Below are 22,775 nucleotides of genomic sequence, written 5' to 3' on the forward strand. Positions count from 1 at the left end.
ACTTTTGAGGCGAGCCCCACCCACCTCCCACCAAGCCCCTACGGGCCGCGTCCACGTCCCGCCGTCGCCCCCCAACGCCCAAGACCAATCGCCGCCATTGGTCACTAAGTGACGGTGACGTCACCACGTGACGGTGACGTCACCACGGCGCCTCTGCCAGGCGCGCTGTGAGGTCACAATGAAGTGTGTCGAAGGCTTCGCTGCTGGGCAGGAGGTCACACGGGACATAACCCCATGGCGTTGGCTGACTGGCACCCGCTCTACCCCCTACTCTGCCAACTTGCTGCATTTTAATCCGCTGCTCGTTATTGAGCATCGCTCCTCTTGCCGTCCGTTGTTGGAGGGGCTACTGCCACCGACTGCCCAGTAGGGCGTCCCCTCACGTCTGCCTCAAAAACTGCCCTCCCATAGAGGCCGCTGGTACCAAGCCTTTCGACAAGTCCACTCAGCTCCACATCCTCCCGTACCGCATCAAGTCCGTCTCTTCTCCAGCCCGTGTCGTTTGGCCCCCCTCTATCCGGCCAAACAGAAGCTGCTTTGTGGGGCATGCTGTGGCCTGGGCACGCAGCCCCCCACCCAACGCAGCCCCCCACCCAACGCAGCCCGCCTCGCCCCACGACCGATTTAACCACGCCCCCTTCCTTGCCGCGAAGCCACGCCCATTGTGCCCCGCCCCGCCTCTCTTCTTGGCCCCGCCCCCCCTCGCGGGACCCCACTTCATTCATTGCGGCGTGAGTAAGGTCCGGGGCAGGAAAACGTTCCTCGGTACAACAGCGCAATCAACGGCGTCTCAGGCGAATATCGAACGCTACTTCACGACAGCAGCAGCAGCAGCAACAACAGGAACATTTTAGCCGTAATTGGGTGGTTGTTTTTATCCTCGTGTTTTTCGCGATTGTTTTAAGCCTCTACGGTAAGTTCCGCGTCACGCTTACTTAGCAGCGGTTTGCACAATTGTCGCACAGTGACTTTGCTGGTTATATTTCTAAAACATGTCAGTGCTGTTCATCGGAGGATATGTCTTTATTTAGTCATTATTTGGGTTATAATCACAGATATGTATATGTTATGAGTCGCTACGTCTGTCGGTGATGGTGAGAGTTGAGGTTTGTCCCGAGAGACTCGGCTGACGATTTGAAGGCTTGGGCCCATTCTGAATTATGATACAGTAGACTTAATTGATGTACAGTATAATAGCACTAAGAAGAACTGCATTACTCTCCACAACACACTATCTAGCAGGGTTTCATCAGACGATGCGTGATGAACCCCATCTGCTAATCGCTGAGGCCGTTTGTGTACGGTATAACACGTAGTTTGTGATGTAAGGAAGTCACTGATGTGAATAAACTGCAGTCATTTGGACGACTCGTGAGTAGATGTGGTCGGCTCACTCCACATTGCTGTGGCCGCGACTGTACTTTACCGTTATGGCATACAGCAGCATCAATTGCTCATTAACTAATGGTCATTAATTTGCAATTGTCACCACGTTATGCCAACAAACCATGAGACCCAGCTGCCCTAAATAGACTGGAAATGAATGATGGTCATGTTGCACTGTTCAATAAAATGTCAACTACTTTTAATAGTGTAATGTCAGATTCTCTTTTGTACATTAATTTTGTCAGCACTGGCATTGGGCTAGCCACGTGCTTCTGATCCTATTACATGTGCTGAGTCTGGTGACGGATGACACTGGGCCCATTACAATTGATTAATCACAACCCATATTCAAAGTCAGAGACTGCACTTGCAAGTTGTACTGTGCTGCATTGAAATACCAATGCTAGGCTCCTCTTAAAACGCAATACATTTTTCACTGACTCCACGCATAATTTCGGTTTGGTTTAAATGTGGTATTTTCCCCAGGGTTTTGGTGATGAAAGTGCGTAAATCGTCACATTTACACGTAGGATGGGGTATATTGTTAACATCCCATATACAGAGTTAACAAGTGTGTTATTGTGTACTTGAGCCTATGGCCAAAGCACATGAAACGTGGCCAACAGCGTCAAATCTCGGAAGCTAAGCAAGACCCTTATCGGAGGGGCTTTACAGACACTTGGTCACGCTTGTTATAAATTCATGGCAGGAAGTTATTTAAAACCAGTTTTTTTTTCTGCCTGTATAGTACAGTTCACTTGCAGTTAATTTCATGGAATGCGTGCACAATAAGACATTGTGACCCGTAAATTTAATGTCTTATGTTTTTCTGTCAGGTCCCACAAACAGGTTCATTTATAAACTTTAATGCGAGTAGTGTGACTACATACAATTATATCTATTTTTATTTTACTTAATTGCTCAGAACATTGTATTTTGGTAATTTGTATTTGACAGTAGTGTCCTTTTGCAATGAGTAATTTGCACTTCTGTATTGTAATGGTGTCAAACGTTTCTACATTAAAATACGTGCAGCTTTTAAATGGCGAAAAACTGATTATTGCCTTGGCAACTTGTTCATTTGGTTTTAAGAAGTAGCTGTAAAACAACGTTTTCGTAATACAATTGTAGGTACATAATAAGGTTTTCTCTATAAAAGAAAATATTTTATCTTATCGGTAGGGTCAGCATTTTTTTCACTGATAATTATAAAGGCTTATATGATTAATAATGTGATTTCTTGCTTTGTTTGTGAGGAATGACAAGGCTTTGAGTTTAATTAAACTGGCATGAGAATGCAGGTAAATTGAGAAATTACTGAATATAAATGGTATGCTTTTGTATTTTACTTCAGGTCATGTCTGCAAAAGCTGTTCGTGAGGCGACTGGAAAATATCTGTTGCACAAACACCTGAGTGCTGCAGTGTCCGTTCAAAACAAATCGCGTCATGCCACCCTCACCTCCGAAACCGACTGGGATCGGCTTGCTCAGGAACATCCCTGGCTACTTGATCATGTAAGCTAAAACTGAGTTTAATTGAAAAATGTTGTTACACAGCTATGACTGGTATGCTTCTGAAAAAACTTAAATTGTTCTGCTGAAGGTAGTTTGACCAGTTGAACCAGTATACAGACTTGAATGTTCTGCTCAAACTGGAATGTAACTTTCAACACGTTTCATGTAGAAATATTTAGTTAATTCAATGTACAGGGGTGTAAATGCGAGTTTTGGACAGGTTGTATGAGTAGTGATCAATATTGTTGATGTGTAACGAAGCATCCATCTATCAAATTCATATTTATCCTTGAGCTCAGCATACGTTAGGCATTCAGTTAAGGGTGACCCCTTCGGCCATTCGGGGCAACTGCATTAATCATCATCAGCCACGGTCAAACTTCCACTTGTTGAAGGCCCACTGCAAGCTGCAGCTACCTCCTGCAATTTAACACGTAGGCTTTCGCGACCAGTATTATTCATAATAAAGGTTTTTGGGTTAGATCACGTTATTAATAAATGTGTCGCAACCCTCCACCACACGACACGGCCAATCAGTAAAAAGTGTCACGTTGACAAATGACAAATAGTTCACTACTATATCCCACTGGTGTGTTGAAGAGTGAATCCACAACATTTATAATTTGAGTACGACGTTTCGCTGGAAATTACATCCAGCATCTTCGGGCGATTTACGAGAATAGTGAAGCCATCCACCTGCTTCCGGTCTTAAATAGTGCAGGATGACGTCATCATTGTTGAACCCCATCACGTTTTGAGATCACAGGCAGGGGTGGGGGTGTATGCAATTATGTAATAGATCAGATCAGCCACTTACCATGTGACTCACCTATAAGGAATTGCAATGTTTTGTGTATTACTTAATACGCTTCCAGGCTGCACTGAGTCTGTAGCTATCAGAGTGGTTGAAATTATTTGAATTCTCAATTTCGATTGATTCTCTAACTAGTCTTGGCCAAATTTTGATTTAAAGCTTTTGTGACTGCAGGGATTCATATTCTTGGTTCTTTCAGTAAAGTCACATAGAAGGGAAACAATAAAATAATAAAAATATAAAAAAATTAAATTCTCACTACGTTTCGACTGCAACACAAGCAATCATCATCAGGTGTGAAAATCACAGCAAGAAAATTTGAAAAAAGTGGCGGTTATTTTTAACGTTAGCACCACGGAGAGCGATACATACGTCACTTGGAATGGAACTTTCTACAAACAAACTGAGGGCATCCCAATGGGCTCCCCCCTATCTCTGGTTGTAGCCAACATTTTCAGAGACTGATGCTATCCAGACTGCCACTCTACGCCCAACCTTATGGAAGAGGTACGTGGACGACACTTTTGTCATCTGGCCACATGGCCGGCCTGCTCTAGATCTATTCTTCGACCACATCAATTCCATACACCCAGCCATCAGATTTACCATGGAAGTCGAAAAAGATGGCAAGCTACCTTTTTTGGATGTCCTAATAAAAAAGAGACCTGATGGTTCAATGAGCCACTCTGTCTACAGGAAAGCTACCCATACGGATGCTTACCTGAAACCGGATTCCCACCACCATCCATCCCAGAAGAATTCCCTCATCAAGACTCTGCACCATAGAGCCCAATGCATATCCGACCAGGAACACATAGCCAGTGAACTCAAGCACGTACACCAAGCTCTTAAGGCTAATGGTTACTCCGACTACACAATCCGCAAAGCTATCACTCCAACCATGAAGAAGGACCCTCTTGAGGAGCCTTTCAAAACCATCACTTTATCCTACATTGCGGGGATCACAAAAAAGATCTCCAAAATCTTGAATAAACACAAGATCCAGGTCCGATTCAACACATTACATAAAATCCGTAATTTGGTTCCGTCTGTAAAAGATGTCATTCCGGACATACAGTACCCTGGCGTCTACAAACTAAGTTGCCTCTGTGGTAGTAGTTACATTGGAGAAAGCAAACGACATGTCTCGCACCGCATTCATGAACACAAAGCAGACCTAAAACACGGTAGGACCAACACCTCGGCCATGGCAGATCACTGTTATAATTCAGTAGGCTCACATGACATTGACTTCTCCAAGACAGGTTCTTTGCAAGCCATCTGGCTACCATGAGAGATTCGTTTATGAGGCTACCCACATAATTGATTGTTCACGCTTACGGTGGCTTTCAGACCGCATCCATTATTTTTCATCTCCCCCCTTATCTTTTCCGAACATAGATGGACTCGTCCATCTGAACAAACTGTCAAATCGCTCTCCGTGGTGCTAACGTTAAAAATAACCGCCACTTTTTTCAAATTTTCTTGCTGTGGTTTTCACACCTGATGATGATTGCTTGTGTTGCAGTTGAAACGTCATGAGAATTTTATTGTTTTATATTTTTATTATTTTATTGTTTCCCTTCTACGTGACTTTACCGAAAGAACCAAGAATATATAGTCTTGGCCAGTAATAATTAGTTCTGCATAACACTTCAACGTTATCAAAATCAATTGAATGTCCTTGTTGGCAAGCATTTAGCATGTGACTCAACCCTGACGCCTGTATATTTAGAGTTTGCATGTTCTCCCAGTCGTCACAGATTTCTCTCCGGGTCCACTGGTTTTTCCCTCCACATTTAGAATCAACATGCGTTTAGAGTATTTGGCTGAAATACATTTCCACACGATAAGCCACTTCATTGAGCTATAATTTGTGGCCAGGTCGCTTCTGAAAAAGAGCTATATAGCTCAGTGGGCTTTTCCTGATAAAATAAAAAATAGTTGATTCTTAACAGTTCTAGTTTTACATGTATTCAATATTTGAATGTCCTCTGGCTATTCTGTCAGTGATCATCTCTCCACATTAAAGAGTGAATGCCACGCATTTCCCAAATGTATAAAAGAAAAATTAAGAATATTACTGATCAGTGGCACAATGATTCATCCTCCCTATTATGTCGTTCGGAGATTTATTCCGGCAACAACTTGTGTAAGTGTCAAGTGATATCTGAACCAGTCCTGGGCCCTTAACATTTCACCAACCTGCACTTATCAATGTGAAGAGTGATTAAACAGCCACCACAACCACAAAGGAATAGGAATCCTTCAATCAGCAGTGGATTGACAAAAGGGATGTAAGTTACTTTTTTATTAAATGCGTAAATGTATAATCCTTGTTGCTTTTGTTCCAGAGGCTGGTGGTGAAGCCTGACCAGCTGATTAAGCGCCGTGGAAAGCTTGGGCTGATTGGTGTCAACTTAGATTTCCAAGGTGTACAGGAGTGGATTAGAACGCGTATGGGTCAGGAGATCCAGGTCAGTTTTTGTTTACACAAATTAAGCTATTCATCATGAAGAAATTTAACTGAGTTTACAATTAGCAGGTTATTAATGTTGTAAAGGATCAGTGCTTGCACAGCTTTTGGGGTTTAGCTATATATGATAGCAGATTGATTTTATTTTTGATGTTATGTTTACTCAGTTTTCAATGTCCGCTTACAGATAATTGGATATTTTATCATAGTGGTTTTACCAGAAGGAATTGTTCAATTCATTTATACCCATAAATGCTGAATAATCACATTTCTTAATATTGTTTTGTTTCAGGTTGAAGCAGCTTCAGGCATATTGAAGAACTTTATAATTGAACCTTTTGTACCCCACAAACAGGTAATATAAAATAAGCAATTTTCTCCAAATGATAGTCATCAAGCAATATCAACTCATTCGCTGTTTATATTTGGGTAGTATATATACCATAACATTTTAATGCAGTTGATAGCCTGGTTCACTGGCATGTAGCAGATTGTATACTGTGCACTGAATAAAAATACTGAACATTAAAAATGCATGTCAAAGTTTAAATTGTGTCTAAAACTTGTTTTTATATGCAATGTATTTAAAAAAAAGAATTCAGCTCAAGCTGATGTTTATTCACATTACAGCGTTTACAGGCATCGTGTATTAGTTTATAAATAAATACATTAATGTTAATTTTAGATAAGTAAAGATGCCCTTAATACAATTTTCATATTTAACATTCCACTCTTTGTAAATATTGAATGTACTTTTCGTTATTTAGTGACAGACTGGATTTCAGTTAATATTGAAGTTGTAGATTATTTATTGCATGAGATGTCATTGAGTTCACCGCCAACCGTTTCTGGCAGGAGGAAGAGTTTTATGTGTGCATTTACGCAACCCGCGAGGGTGATGTGGTGCTCTTCCACCACGAGGGAGGGGTCGATGTGGGGGATGTGGACTCCAAGGCCCTGCGCTTCCTGGTGGGTATTGACAAGGGCCTGACGCAAGAACAGGTGAAGGCGCAGCTTCTGGTGAACGTGCCTGGTCCCCGCCAAGAGTGAGTACAGCAATGCTAGGCTGGTTTTGTCCATATACTTTGTCCAAGATAATGGACAATATATAATATTCCTGATGGAGATTTGTTAACGCCTTCCAACTAAGGTTGCAAGCATGAATGCATGAGTGCTGACCCTGCTTGTCTGTCAATCCATCTGTCTGTAGGGGGTGGATGGGCACAATTGCTCTAGAGAAAACTAACCAAATTGATTGAAGGGTCGTCATAAACTTGGTGATAAAAACAGCACTCAAAAAATTATCCCTGGCAGTCAAGGCTATGATGTCATCACATGTAACTTGATATCATGTCCCACAGCTTGAAAAGTTAGTTATTGCTAATTAAACTCCTCCAAGGACAAACGCATGTTGTTGGAAAGCATTACATAATCCATGTGTATCATGAGTTTTTATTGTAATTGAGTGAATAATTAAGTAAACACTCACATGAACAATGATACGTTTTCATATTTTTTAAATAAAAAAAAATATTTTAAACAAAGATGTGTATTAGAATGTGTACCAACTATTTCAAATAAAACACGTTTTAATGTAATTGAAATAATGTTTTTAAAATACTAGTCACTCATAAATGCAGTAATTAAAGTTGTCTACTTTTTTCAGGGTTCTAGCAAGTTTTGTCACTGAGCTCTTCAAGTTGTTTGAAGACCTATACTTCACTTACCTGGAGATAAATCCACTCGGTACAGTGCACCCGATCAATGTCTAATTTTGTCTGCCTGCTTACCTTTGCCACCATCCATCTTGCCAAGCACCTTATGACTTGCTCCTCACCTACCCCCATGCTTTTTGACAGTATATTAATCACCATAATTGTTGTGTACTAAACTGAAGCATAGCTTAATCAGTTTCTGGTGTACTGCAGGGTGTAATGCAATGATGTGTTGTTTGTGTGGTGCAGTTGTAACAGATGACGGGGTGTATGTGCTGGATATGGCTGCCAAGTTGGATGCCACAGCAGACTATCTCTGCAAGGCCAAATGGGGCGATATTAAATTTCCACCCCCATTCGGCCGTGAAGCCTACCCAGAGGTAATAAACTATCTGACACGGGAATATTTTGTTTCTTGGTCTCAATAATTGCACATAAAAATTCACAGATAAATGCTGTATCAGGTGTGCCCTGTTTATCCGGTGTTATTTCTTTAAGTATTGTGTATTCACAGTACTGGTTTTATATGTTAATAGGAAGCGTACATCGCTGATCTCGATGCGAAGAGTGGTGCCAGCCTGAAGTTGACCATCCTAAATCCCAGGGGTCGGATCTGGACCATGGTAGCTGGTGGAGGGGCATCTGTCGTCTACAGGTATTTGAAAATGTTCAATTTGCTTAAAGTATATATATATCAATTTTAACAATTTCGTATTGATGAATGCTTTCAATATAACTTGTTTAAATCTTCATTTCAAAACGTCACAAGCTGTACTTTTGAATGTCAATTTACACAATTGATGCATATTTTGTCACTTAATTTGAATCTGTCCTTCCTCTATTTTATTCTCATTCAAATAGTGACACCATCTGTGATCTGGGTGCAATGGAGGAGCTTGCTAATTATGGAGAGTACTCTGGTGCACCCAGCGAGCAGCAGACATACGACTATGCCAAAACCATCCTGTCACTCATGACTCGTGAAAAGCACGCAGATGGTAAGAGCACATCCCTGGTACAGAGCATTTTGCTACCTGGGAGTAAATGCTAGGTCTATAGGATACATTACCAGAATAATGTGAATTGTTTATATTCATCTTATCAATCAGAGGCCTTATTTAACATTTTTGTGAAAATATCCTTGGTTTTCTGGCTCTTAAAAGGTCAAACGGTGACTTCTATTACATCAGACTAATTTTCTTTCAGGGAAAGTGCTCATCATTGGAGGAGGCATTGCTAACTTCACAAACGTCGCTGCAACCTTCAAAGTATGTTGTTGCCATTATATTTTACATTACAATTAAACAGATCCCAAAGTTGATTAATGACCATAATTGCAACTTAAAAATTAAAATTAATTTCATGCAAGTAATTTAGATTTGTTTTGTTTAGTGGTTTTGGTGATATTCATGTATAATTCATTGTGGCGCTTGAAAAATCTGCACTCTATTTACTCACGTGACAGGGCATTGTGCGAGCAATCAAAGATTTCCGGGCTCGTCTAAAGGAGAATGGCGTGAGCATTTTTGTGCGACGTGGAGGCCCCAACTACCAAGAGGGCCTTCGTGTCATGCGCGAAGTTGGTGAGTTTTGTTTGAATTAAAATGCAGTAATACAGAAGGCATTGGGGAGTACCATTGTACATAATTCGGGATATTGGATAATTCGGCAAGGACAGAGCCCCATATGTGTTGAATTAACAATGGTTTACTGTATAAATAAAATTACCAGACATCTTTGCTGAACCACAAATAATCCTGATCCTAAATTCCAGAATTATTAACATTAAAAAGCAAAACTATTTAAAAACAAAATCCAATGAGTAAATTAAATGCATTGCACTGAGTTATTTGATTTTTGTAAGGCTATATGCATATCACCAACAGGTCAGACAACAGGCATTCCAATCCATGTGTTCGGCACGGAGACGCACATGACGGCCATAGTGGGAATGGCGCTGGGGCTGCGGCCCATCCCGGACACCACGCCAGCGGAGGCTCACACTGCCAACTTTCTCCTGAATGCTAGCACGCAATCCGCAGTGAGACTCAACACATGCAATTTTTATTCTTACATTTTGAATGCTTAAAATTGTATCTTCTATGAATATTATTATCTACAATCAGAAATGTTATTACAGTTGATCCAATACAGGAAAGTAGCAATCTAAAAATTAACCAAAGTTCTCGTTCCAAATTTTTGGTATACCTGTGATGGCATTGGATAATTCCAATTGATGTTTTTTGCATTTTAGCTACATTCACATCTCCGAGCAAGTGTGTTTTCTGTGAGTTGATGTGCGCACTGTTAAGAAATTTAGTTTCTAATGTGCTACATCGATGATGTGGGCAATGATGTTTCATCAAATAGTAATCTGTGACTTAAACAAAAAAAGTGTCACAAGATGAATGCTATTTATGTATTCATCTGTCTCCATGGCTGGATTTAGGTTCGTATTTCATAGCAATTATCTTTGTTGCTTGTCAGTGTAGAATATTTATTCACTGTGACCATAGAGTTATGCAATATAGCAATATTTCAAGTTCAAAAGCGATAATGAGATGTCAAAAAATTGGCAACACGTGCCAATACCAATGAAAAAAATCTGACGCATACTACCATGGCAATCAGCCACATTTTTGGCGATGCACATTTTTTTCCAACAAGTAAATCAGGTCCTAATTATGTATTAACATTAATAGATTCTGTAGGTTGTTTACATTGAAGTTGATGATAACTCAACTAAATAATTAATGTTGCTTAAGCTATAGATACTGTACACTTTAGATATGTAAGCCTCTTGTAAAATGTGCAATCCATGAATTCATATAAATGTCAAGTTTTGGTTATTTGCTAACATCACAAGTATTTCAATTATCACTGTAATATGATATGTTGCTATAAATGTAGGAAAACAAGGAATATTTAATTATTGAATAAATACCATTATGATTGTCTCCCTTGTTGACAAATATCTTAACTCAGATTTCATGGCAAATGTGTAAAATGATAGTGCTCAGTACAAAGTGAGCACAGGCCAAGTTGAGTCTTTTGCAATGTTGGCATTTCAGACTGCGTATGGTTTATGTAGAAACCGCGTATGGGTCATGGCGAGACCGCGTATTGGTCATGTAGACAATCCATATGATTTTCATCCATCCACAGAATACACCTGCTGCGAGTCGAAAGGGCTCTGTTTCGGAGGGTAACAGGAGCCAGGGCCGCAGGCACAGGTGCATGTCTGGGGAGCACCCTGGGGCAGCCACTCCTCGTGAGTTACTTCTCAAAATGACTATTGTAAACTTCGTATTTAGAGCAATGTGTGTGCCATGCCACAATTAAATGTGAATATAATGCTAGGTTCTGCTTTTTCATAATTTGGGCTTGCAATTTTGTGAATATGTCGCATCAAACCATCAATAAACAAGCTTTTGCTTATATTAATAGGACATTAACTTCCATAGGTGTAAACATAATTAAGGTTTTAGTAAGTGTATATGTTCTTGACAGATGAAATGTTTTTATATATTAATTCCAAAAATGTATGATCTGTATGTATAATTTTCACTTCGTTTTTCACAGGTAAACTGACAAAACTGTTTGGGAATCATACCAAGTCCATAATCTGGGGGATGCAGACACGTGCTGTGCAAGGCATGCTGGACTTTGACTATGTGTGCTCCCGTGAGGAGCCCTCTGTTGCTGCCATGGTCTACCCTTTCACGTGAGTAAACAGCAAGCATCAATACATTTCCCAACAGGTTTAGTTGCCTTAAAATAAATATGCTGACAAAATGGCAAATAAAATGAAACGTTTTGAAACAGGACCTTGCATTTGCGCACAAACTCACTCTTTTTATATTTTTTTAAACTTGGTTAATCACACATGACCGATGATTTGTACTCAAAATGGAATCCTTAAATAAGCCTGACAGTTTGAGGCAACTGCTTAGATCTGTATTCTCTTTTAGTCTTACTACCTTTTGCAGCCAAGAGATATTATCTTGTTACTTTGACTTTTTATATTGTGAGCAGTGGTGACCATAAGCAGAAGTTCTACTGGGGCCATAAGGAGATCCTGATTCCAGTCTACAAGAGCATGGCTGAGGCTATGAAGAAGCATTCCGATGTGGACGTTCTCATCAGCTTTGCTTCTCTGCGCTCTGCCTATGACAGCACGGTGGAAACGTTGGGCTTTCCACAGGTGCATATCTCATTTTCGAGTATTCATTACTTTGATTGGAAATTGTGAAGTTGGAGTTAAACATTTAATAAGCTCTTTTAATTCAATTTTGAAAAGCACTATTTTATGTCTCGTTGTGTTGTGCACTCTTGTCATTTGTGTGCAGATTCACACGATTGCAATTATTGCCGAAGGTATTCCAGAGGCCCTCACTCGGAAGCTGATAAAAATGGCGGATGAGAAGGGCGTCACCATCATCGGACCAGCCACGGTAAACGACGTGCGCCTATTTAGCACTGCTGTTTATCAACTGTTATTTACACGTTATTCCTAAATGTCTTCATAACATATTTTACTGACTTTGCATACTTCATTGAATGTTATGTTTCCAGGTTGGTGGGATCAAGCCAGGCTGCTTTAAGATCGGGAACACGGGTGGCATGCTGGACAACATCCTAGCCTCCAAGCTGTACCGCCCGGGCAGTGTGGCATACGTGTCTCGCTCCGGCGGAATGTCAAACGAGCTCAACAACATTATCTCGCGCACAACAGACGGCGTGTACGAGGGTGTGGCGATCGGTGGGGACAGGTGTGAAAATTATAGCCTTTCTCACCATGTTCCTAGAGGGGTAACGGGGATTTTTTTTGTGTTGTGATGCAGCTTTTAGAATTGTGACCAGTACAGCTGGTTTAACTCACATTTACATTTGAGCCTGTTTTATACATGAATAATTTATTACTGCAGATACCCTGGCTCCACATTCCTTGAGCATGTGCTCCGATATCAAGACACTCCTGAAGTAAAGATGATCGTCTTGCTGGGGGAGGTACATCAAATTTTTATTCTGATCTAATTTTATTAATTAATAGCATAATTGGGTTGCTATATTCATCGCATGTGTTTATTGTACGGCAGGTGGGGGGCACAGAGGAGTACAAGATTTGCCAGGACATCAAGGAAGGCCGTGTGACTAAACCTGTGGTGGCGTGGTGCATTGGAACCTGTGCCACGATGTTTACATCTGAAGTAATTAAATAACTCAAACATTTTATATCAAAATATTTAATTGTAATAAACGCACAGTAAAATAAATTTTTATTGGGATATTATATACATATGAGATAAAATAAAATGGATACATATAAAAAAATCTTTGGTTGTTTACAATAATTGTACGAAATATTTCTATGCCTTTTTAGTGTATTTTCTGACTTGGTGTTTGTGTTTTTGGAATTTCCTATTGTGCCCAGGTCCAGTTTGGCCACGCAGGTGCCTGTGCCAATCAAGACTCTGAGACTGCTGTCGCCAAGAACGCAGCTTTGACTGAAGCGGGGGCTTATGTCCCAAATAACTTTGATGAACTGGGAGATAAAATAAAGCAAGTTTTATGATGAGAATAGGTTTTCCCCTTTTTTCTGGTAACAAACAGGTGTTAAGATGTTAAAACACCAAACTGAAACCTTTTGCAAGGAATCATGTCTGCATTAACCACGATACTTGTGGTCAGAATGCAAACAAAAAACACTCTGATAATATATACATTCTTTGAAACTGATTGGTCCACACCAGAGACGGCTTTCTTCGTCTCAAAACGGTGTTAGACCAGAGGACGCCAAAAGGCGTTTTATGATATTAAAATTAATAGCTTATTGTCAATGTAGAATAAAACATTTCAAGTGAAATGTTTGTATATGTTCAACGCTAACATGAATGCTTTGTGCTGTTAGGGCTGTGTATGATGACCTTGTACAGCAAGGAGTGATCGTCCCAGCACCCGAAGTGCCTCCTCCAACTGTACCCATGGATTACTCCTGGGCCAGGGTGCGTGTGCATTCCCAGCTTATGTCCAGCTGTTCAGATATCCTGCAATTACTGTATGATACAAATAAATTTAGAAATTTAAACCAGGGTCATGAAGCCGTTTACAGGTAAACAAATTATTGAGGCTGTTTTTACAATTGTATATTTACGCAGGAGCTGGGCCTCATCCGCAAGCCAGCATCCTTCATGACAAGCATCTGCGATGAGCGTGGCCAGGAGTTGGTCTATGCGGGCATGCCCATCACGGAGGTGTTCAAGGAGGATATTGGCCTGGGTGGGGTGCTCGGCCTACTTTGGTTCCAGCGCAGGTATGCTTCACGAGATGTTATTTCCTTGTCGACTGTATAGCAACAGTTTTTTTCCTACCCTTGCAAAGGAAACCTATGGTACCAAATGTTTTCATCACTAGACTTTTACTAATTTTAATTGTGCTTATTTTCATAATATTATCAGCGCTATACCGTCGTACAAGTATGCGCATTGTAGCAATGCCAGCGTTACATACCCTGTCTTTAAAATTTTCATCACTAGACGTTTTAAATAAAGTTGCATGCATATATATTAGCTACCAGTAAAGGGCGCTGTTTGGTAAGAAGTGGTGACATTTGACTTTTAACATCTTAGTAAATTTTGTATTTAATTAAATTATTCCCATACGTAATTACATTTGTTTCTCTTGACGTTTCCGTGAAATAAGACATTAAACGTAAAGCATAATTATTCTAGGATATGCAATGCTTGGAAGGAAAATAATGTTGCTTATGCTTCCGTGTGCAGCTTGCCCAAATACGCCAGCAAGTTCATTGAGATGTGTCTCATGGTGACGGCTGATCACGGCCCTGCTGTGTCGGGCGCTCACAACACAATCGTGTGTGCTCGCGCAGGCAAGGACCTGGTCTCCAGCCTCACCTCCGGGCTGCTCACCATTGTGAGACCCTTCACAGCAGAGCTGCCTCTTCATACCACCTTATAATAGACTGAGCCAGAACCAAAATGGCAACTACATCTTTAGTAGTACCAATTTATTTATACGGCTAATAGTTAATTACTTGATAACCCACACATTTTAAATGTTTAGCACATAATTCACTGTCATTTGCCACACTAAAACTGGAACCACTAAAGTTAGGCCACCTCAAGTGGTACCGGCAAGTGAAATATCTGCTCTCAGCTCATGGACTATAAGCCGAAAGTCTTTATTGCATGGCCACGGCTGCTCTAATTTTATATCTCCACACATTTCTATTCCGTGCCTCTTCTCTAAACACATCCACCGTCTTCAAATCTCATTTCACATCCTTCCATCTCACCTTCTGTCTCCCTCTACTCCTTCTGCCCTCATACTCGGGTCTATTTACACTGGTTCATAAAAGAGTATGTTAAGTGGTGGGAGAATTATGTGTCTAATTTATGAACTGCTTTAATGTTTTCACTTAAAAATATGTCCATGCATTAAAATATAACATTTGGTCTGTTTGATTTTTTTCCCCTGCAAACAGGGTGATCGTTTTGGAGGAGCTCTGGATGCAGCAGCTAAACAGTTCAGCCATGCATTTGACAGCGGTCAGATCCCCATGGACTTTGTTAATAAGATGAAAAAGGAAGGAAAGCTCATCATGGGGATTGGCCACCGTGTCAAGTCTGTAAGTAGTGGCAGGTGCAACAAAAGCAGAAATATTACACAATTATCATTACTACTTGCTAAGTGCTTTTATGTATAATTAATAGTGTGAATATGATGATCATGAACATGGTGCGAATTTATTTTTGCACTGTTGGTGGGTTTGAAATGTAAATGCCACTTGTATAAATAATGACAATTTTGGCACTAACAATGGTCAGTTTAATAATATGAACCTTTGTGCGCACCCACAGATTAACAATCCAGACGTGCGGGTACAGATCTTGAAGGAGTATGCGCAACAAAAATTCCCGACAACACCACTGCTAGACTATGCCCTGGAGGTGGAGAAGATCACCACATCCAAGGTGTGAACGAGATGATAATAACGTCATTACAGTTGGTATCTGCTACATTTATTTGTATTTCACGTTTTGTTTATTTCAATTTGTATTCCTTAAAACTGATTGAAAGCCCGCTCAGATGCATCTTATATTGTACAACACTCTTATGTCTCCAACAAAACAAATGAAAGTTAATGTATCTTCATAAAAGTAGCTTTTGATTTGATGCAAGCTGGCTGGTTGGAAAATATTAGCTTCTACCTTGTTTGTCTTCCCTATTACTTCACTGGGTTTGTTATCACTGCAAGATCTTTACAACTGTGCATCTGTATCATCCAATTTAGAAACCCAACTTGATCCTGAATGTGGATGGCCTGATTGGTGTGGTGTTTGTTGATTTGCTGAGGAGCTGTGGAAGCTTCACAAGGTAACCTGCTCTGACAGTTTATTTCAGATTGTTTATTGTGATTATTGACTTCGTTGTCATGTCTGGTTTCCCTTCGCTGTATTCTTTGTAAATTTGAATATTGTTGTGATTTCAGGGAGGAGGCGGATGAGTATGTGGAGATCGGAGCACTCAATGGAATCTTCGTCTTGGGTAGAAGCATGGGCTTTATTGGTAACTTGAGTTTAGGTTTTTTCATATCTTGCACATTTATAGTTACAATTCAAAATGTGTCCCAATCGCGCTTAAACGGCACTCTAGTTTGCTCGTTAAACTTAAATAATTGTGCAAATGTATATTTGTGTTTTGCCTCTGCCTGGGTGTGATTTCACCAACAAAGCTTCACTTTGTGTTTACTACACAGGGCATTTTCTGGACCAGAAGCGTCTGAAGCAGGGTCTCTATCGCCACCCATGGGATGACATCTCCTACGTCCTGCCTGAGCACATGACCATGTGAATCCAACTTATTGCCATGCTGCAATCAGGGTCTTAAACTCAAAGTAATGATTTTATTGAGTAGTTTTGGAAAGTATTTATAGTTTATGGATGTGAAGTAATTTTATTAAGTTTTTCACTCATTTACTGGTCTAATGTCTTGGCGTGCATTGAGTGTTCATTATTTGCAATTGTGCATGGTGTATACAGCTGGCGAACGTGATGAGGAATATACAAAAATGCTTTTAAGTATGCAAGTATCCTCAGTATTTACTCATTGTTTTACTGAAAATGCTCCATATTAGACTACCTACAGTATATCAAGCTGGGTTTCTTATGTTTCCATCACTTGTGCTTTACTTTTTTGCACTTTCTATTAGTTAATAGTATAATTGTTAAAACACTCTAAGACTCATGTTTCGTGGTCAAAACTGATGTCTTTAGATTAGCAAATGTGGATAGTAGACGATGCATTAGCTAACTTGCAGGGGTTAGAAAACATTCCTTTTAATATAGCAATGTTAAATGATAATAAACCAATGTTTTTTTATAGTGCCGTAGATAATGCTACACACAGCCAAATGAACCTTATGGCGGGACCCCGGGGTCCCATAAGCCCCCGGCTCTCGCATAAACTACGTTGCGACCTCATTTTATGTCTGTTGAAGGCAAAAGGTACGGCAATCTATTCCTCTCGACCAGCTCTCCACGATGCGCTAATCAAAGTTTCAAAGTTTTGTTTATGACTACAGCAATTTTGGCAACAACGGGTGCTTGGTGAAGAACGAGAGGATTGATTTCTGGTGGGTCGCGGCGTTTATGTGCACAGTGGAACGCAGTCGCCAAAAATGAATTACGATTTAGACTTCCGTTTATTCGGGACCCCGGGGTCCCGCCATAAGGTTCAAATGTCACAAACCCATTCTCCAAAGTACTATATTCCATAGTGATCAGTTGACTACCTGACTTACGTATGTGATATTTGCTACATCACTGATTTAAAATACATTCAGCTTGTAGTTGCAACATTGCGAAATTTGAAATTTACTGGCAAGATACTTAGAGGGTATAAAATAATGATCTATTAGGATATTTTTGGACATTTCAATGAAACTATGTTATGTTAACTTTGTGGGGGTATGATATTTTTTTAAGTTGAGGTTCAGCTTAGGTGAAAAGCTGTGAATGCTCAAATACTTTGCTGGGCAACATGATGCCCAAGACATTCTAGACAATGGACTATGTACAGAACTTAAAAAAAGTTAGAATAAACAAATTGTACTCAAATGTGGAAACTTGTGTTGGCCTCTGAATAGTTCCAAAGATAATGAAAATAACCTGAATGCAGCGCTAATGATTTATGATAATTGGTGATCTTTTGTGACGTTTTGGCTGCTGTCTTATTGACAATCTTAATAATTTTAGTTTTTAAGTATTTCTATCTTATGAAAAAGTTACCATGCATTTGTTTTTTTTATTCATTACAAGGGCAGTAAACATTGGAATTGTATGTTTGCTACATTCAAATACGTTCTTATTTTGCTGTAGGGTGTGTTTAAAAATTTTAAAGAATAAATTCAGTTGCGCCTGTCAAATACAGCCATTCCTGTCGATCTATGCGTGTTTTGTACTTTGTTGTGGCTTTGTACAATGTTCATAAAACACCTAACATGTTTAGCTGCCAAAAATAACTGGCGTGTGAACAATTATCCCGACAATGTACACTCGTTCATAACCCACTTGAATCGCAACCGTTTACAATACTTTACAAGTATGCATTATAAGGTCGCACTCATTACACACAAAGTCCTTGCCACAAATGAACCACAATACCCATAATGTGTTTTTTGGGTTAGATCGTGTAAATATAAATGTCGTTAAACCCACCACCACCCGTAAGGCCAATTATGTTTTTACGTACACAGAACATGCCAATTCGTTGCTCGTACAGCACACCGGTGTGTTGGAGGGCAAATCCACAACATTTACAACCTGAGTACGACGTTTTGCCAGTAATTGCAACTAGCATCAGGCGGACAGCCAGATTTGTGGAGAGATCCTGTTTAGTTCCTCAGGAATCTATTTGATGACGTCACTTGTGAGCCCTTCACGTGCAAAGGGGGGGGGGGGATTAATGAATGCATATACTGTACAATGGGTATCCATTACCAGTTGGAGTATTCACATTATGCATGCACATTGTTCTTGTATTTCCTGTCTTTTGTGTGCACTAAAATAGCAGTACCTGTTATATTGTTTGTGCACAGGTAATCCACATTAACGTATAAGCATGCATTTTAACAATGTATTATTTGATGATTCGCGTCCAATCAGCACCAAGCCTGTAGCTATTCGAACAGTATAAAAAAACAAATCTCAATTTCGATAGATTATCTAATTAGTATTGGTCAGTAGTAACTAGTTTTGCACAGAACTTCAACTTTATCAAAGTCAATTGAGTGTCCTTGTTGGCACGCATGTTCTGCCACTGCCGACAATTGTATTTGGGAGTACAGTATTTAATAATCCTTTGGTGTTATTTTAGTCTCGTGTCAGCCCAACATAGCATTTGCCACAAGTGCAATTAATCCGATACACACCTGTTGATATCTTCGGTAATACATCTTTAATAGCAGGTAATAGTTTTTGTATTTTGTCCCATGCCAAATCTGACTCAGATGTTTTGTTTTTCCCAATATCTGGCGAGTTTATCAGTTACTCCCGCAATGTACGGTATTTTAATAGTTTTAATTACTTGGTCAGTTTCCACTCTCGTGTGATTTAATTTGATTTTGGCATCATTGTAACTATTCAATTGGTCATCCTCGCAAATTCTGGTCATCCACGCAGTGGCTTTGGGCTAACCATCGAACACAGACGGTCACTACATCGTGTGCTTTCAGAAGCACTTCTGCAGCCTTTTGGAATGCTCTTGCAATATTTGGAAGCCACTCAAGCTATGCACTTTTAAATCTAGATTGAAACTCCTTTTTTTAGAACTGCTTTTTGTTTTTCGTTTGTTGTCGCCCTGTACCTCCAACTAGCAGCATCGTTTGTGAAGATTGTGGAGGCCTAATCTGTTTAGAGAGAAACATTTAAGAACCATACACCTGATAAACTACCATCATGAAAATGGCCAATCCACTGTTGGATTCCCCAAGCCATCACTGTCTCTCACGGTCCTGCAATACCACAAGCCATCGGCATATACACATTTTCTCATCGCTTTATCTCTGTGTTGGCTATTCTCTCGGGTGCGTTATCTCCTTTGGCTGTCATTCCAACACCAATGTCTTCCATCAGCCATTCAGTCTAGTATTGCATCCCGCTCAATTCCACTTATGCAAAATAAGATATTATTGCATTTATTCTTTGTTACATGCGCTCTATATTTGTGTAGTGGCCTTATTGACGACGGAGACTTGTTCTTTGGAGGCAACACGTATTTACTCTTTGTTATTTTCGGTAAAGTCACGTAGAAATAAATAATAATAAAATTACATAATATCATACGACGTTTTGATTGCAGTCCATGCTAATTTGTATTCCTTTGTTCTGTCTCCACCCCCCCCTCCCTCCCCCTCTATTTAAGGCTTCGACACAGAAGCATTGTTTCACTGTGTCCCATGTGTGTGGCTCTCTCTGCTTGGATGTCTATATATGTGTCTGTGATCTGTACTCTATCACTCTTAACCTATAATTTAGCAATCTTTGAAATAACGTAATCAGCCAAACCATGCGTTAATTGTGTTTTGACCGACCCTCTGTGCTGCATTATATTGTTTCCAAATTTTACTAAATCTTGTTCAATTTGATGTGCTTCTCCATCTCTCTGTGTTTCCTCTCTCTCTTAAATTTAGCTCTTCTATACCTGATGATGATTGCTTGCGAATCGAAACGTCGTATGCTATTATGAAATTTTATTTTATTATGATTTCTTATTTCTACGTGGCTTTACCGAAAAAACCAAAGAGTAATTCCTGCAGTCACGAAAGCACCAAATCAAGTTCAACACCTATTTATTACAGACACTTCACTCTACAGTGGCTAATCAGATACTTGAAGAGGTAACGGCCTCTTCACCCGTACTCTATAGAGGGAACGTTTCCCGAGCCTTAGCCCACGCTAGCTCCCTGGTTCCCTCTATCCTGGTTCTCTCGGCGCAGGTCCCGATCACCAGCCCCACGAGTCCGGCCATCAAAAGGACATCGGGCCTCGCGGCTCTGGTGTCGCACCCTGGCTTGCTTTGCCCGGCCCTCAAAAGGACAGCGGGCCAAAGGAGTTCCAGGGTCTAGCTAGTCGATCTTCTTTCTTCACTGGCTCTTCATCTTACTTGAGTCGAACTGCCCCTCAGCTCTCCGGGTCCCCCCTTTTATACTGTCCCTCACTGAGGGGTGGGGCTGGGAGGGATCACAGCGTCCCCCACAGCCCCCCAGGATGGTGGCCATAGCGGACGTGTGTGTGGCCACCGCCCTACAACCGCGTGTGCCCCTCCCGTAACACCTCTACATCACCCCCCCCCCCCCCCCCGTACAGCCTGCAGCCGTCCCGGCTGCAACAACACTAAACAAAAAAATAAAAACCGTTAAACAAGAACCCGAATTTCGTGTGCCTCAATAACAAGAACAGGACAACAACAACAAATTACCCCAACCCACCTGTACAAATAGACACTATACACAATATATACAAAAATATATATCTCCCCCACCCCCGGCACCGGAACCCGCGAAGCAACACGACCGACCCGACGCATAGTTTGTGAGGAGAAGAGAACGCCCGGACAGTGAGCAACCATCCCTCACAAAAACCGGCGTGATTTAGCCCGAGTCCGACTGGCCAGCCCATCGTACGGGGCAGGGAATGGTGGTTTGGTGGTTGAGACAGGCAGCCCCTGAGGGCACAGTGTGGGCTGCCTGGTTCTATGTTCATTGTCCGGCTCCAGTGGCCGATGCGTTTTGTCAGCTGTCAATTCCGGTGTGCCTGGAAGTGGAACAGGCAGTGGCATGTGAGGATCAGGCGACGGTACCACATTCCCCGAGTCGACGGACACATCACATGCTCGGCCCCTAGGACATCCATGGGATGTATGCGGTGAAATGAACAGTTTCAGTCGTAATCCGTCAGCAGCCGCTCCGGTGCGCCTTTGTCCAGGACATAGCCCTGGACAAAGGCCTCGGCGACGGCCGCTGCCGACTAGTTAGCGAGTGGCCAGGCCATGGGCCATCGAGTGAAATATTCGACGCCAACCAGCAGGTACTTATTACCCATAGGCGTTGCTGGGAATGGCCCCAAAATGTCGAGCGCGACGAACTCATTGACGCAGGAGACTCGAATGGATTGTAACGGTGGACAGGCCGCTTTGGCTGGCGGTTTTCGCTGGGCGTACTGCACACATCCTTTGAGAACAATCGACACATCCTTATCCATGCCCAGCCAGAAGAAGTCAAGGCAGAGCATGGCTAAGGTCTTGTGAAACCTCAAATGCAACAGCCACTCGTGAGCGGCCAGAATGACCCTACCCCGCAAGGCAGATGGCACGACGATTCTGTAACGGAGGGCTTTTCTGTCCCAATTCATAAGTAGACCCTCCCGCATTATCCAAGAATCGACCCCTCTCTGACCGTCTGTGGAGCCGCCAGCCTTACAACGTAGCGTGAGCAGGGACGCGTCCCCCATTTGGAGCCGGCCCCAGTCAGCGAGGGTCAAATTAAGTAACGAATCCCCACCTGTTTGAGAGAGAGAGCTACCTGAAGCCGGTGCGTCAGCGGCGGCGGCCAAAACAGTGGACGGGACAACACATTTCGGTTTGCAACGTCCCGATCCAAGGAAACATGCACATTCCCCGCCGACTAGCAGTCGCGACAGGGCATCAGCGTTTGTATGGCGAACACCCTTCCAGTAAGTGGTCGTGAATTGGTAGTCCTGCAGGACTTCCAACCATCGAGACAGTTGTCCCGATGGCTGGTCAACACGGAGTGCGTATTGTAATGCCGCGTGGTCCGTACGGACAGTG

At 41.4% G+C, this 22,775-nt stretch overlaps 1 protein-coding gene across 1 annotated transcript; it reads left to right on the forward strand.

The window, feature by feature from the left end:
- Positions 1 to 686: 686 nt before the first annotated feature.
- LOC116947634 (ATP-citrate synthase-like) lies at positions 687 to 18,362 on the forward strand. The gene is made up of 28 exons (XM_032963611.2): positions 687 to 913; positions 2,741 to 2,902; positions 6,071 to 6,193; positions 6,485 to 6,547; positions 7,048 to 7,238; positions 7,859 to 7,938; positions 8,157 to 8,287; positions 8,444 to 8,562; positions 8,769 to 8,905; positions 9,114 to 9,175; positions 9,373 to 9,490; positions 9,794 to 9,948; positions 11,073 to 11,178; positions 11,490 to 11,631; positions 11,943 to 12,111; positions 12,257 to 12,361; positions 12,483 to 12,679; positions 12,836 to 12,917; positions 13,007 to 13,117; positions 13,342 to 13,469; positions 13,819 to 13,912; positions 14,066 to 14,220; positions 14,690 to 14,840; positions 15,412 to 15,555; positions 15,788 to 15,901; positions 16,222 to 16,304; positions 16,420 to 16,496; positions 16,687 to 18,362. The coding sequence occupies exons 2-28, from the start codon at positions 2,744 to 2,746 to the stop codon at positions 16,779 to 16,781; spliced, it is 3,291 nt and encodes a 1,096-aa protein (XP_032819502.1). The 5' UTR covers positions 687 to 913; positions 2,741 to 2,743; the 3' UTR covers positions 16,782 to 18,362.
- The last annotated feature ends 4,413 nt before the right edge of the window (positions 18,363 to 22,775 follow it).

This window comes from Petromyzon marinus, chromosome 2, assembly GCF_048934315.1.
Source record: "Petromyzon marinus isolate PM22_M1 ecotype Great Lakes invasive population chromosome 2, UKy_Petmar_22M1.pri1.0, whole genome shotgun sequence".
NCBI classification, from domain to species: domain Eukaryota; kingdom Metazoa; phylum Chordata; class Hyperoartia; order Petromyzontiformes; family Petromyzontidae; genus Petromyzon; species Petromyzon marinus.

Excerpts from the sequence above, each read along its gene's own strand:
- LOC116947634 (XM_032963611.2), top strand. The coding sequence starts at position 2,744 with ATGTCTGCAAAAGCTGTTCGTGAGGCGACTGGAAAATATCTGTTGCAC. Across the intron at positions 6,194-6,484 it reads GTATGGGTCAGGAGATCCAG|GTTGAAGCAGCTTCAGGCAT; the intron begins GTCAGTTTTTGT and ends GTTTTGTTTCAG. Across the intron at positions 12,680-12,835 it reads GTGGCGATCGGTGGGGACAG|ATACCCTGGCTCCACATTCC; the intron begins GTGTGAAAATTA and ends TTATTACTGCAG.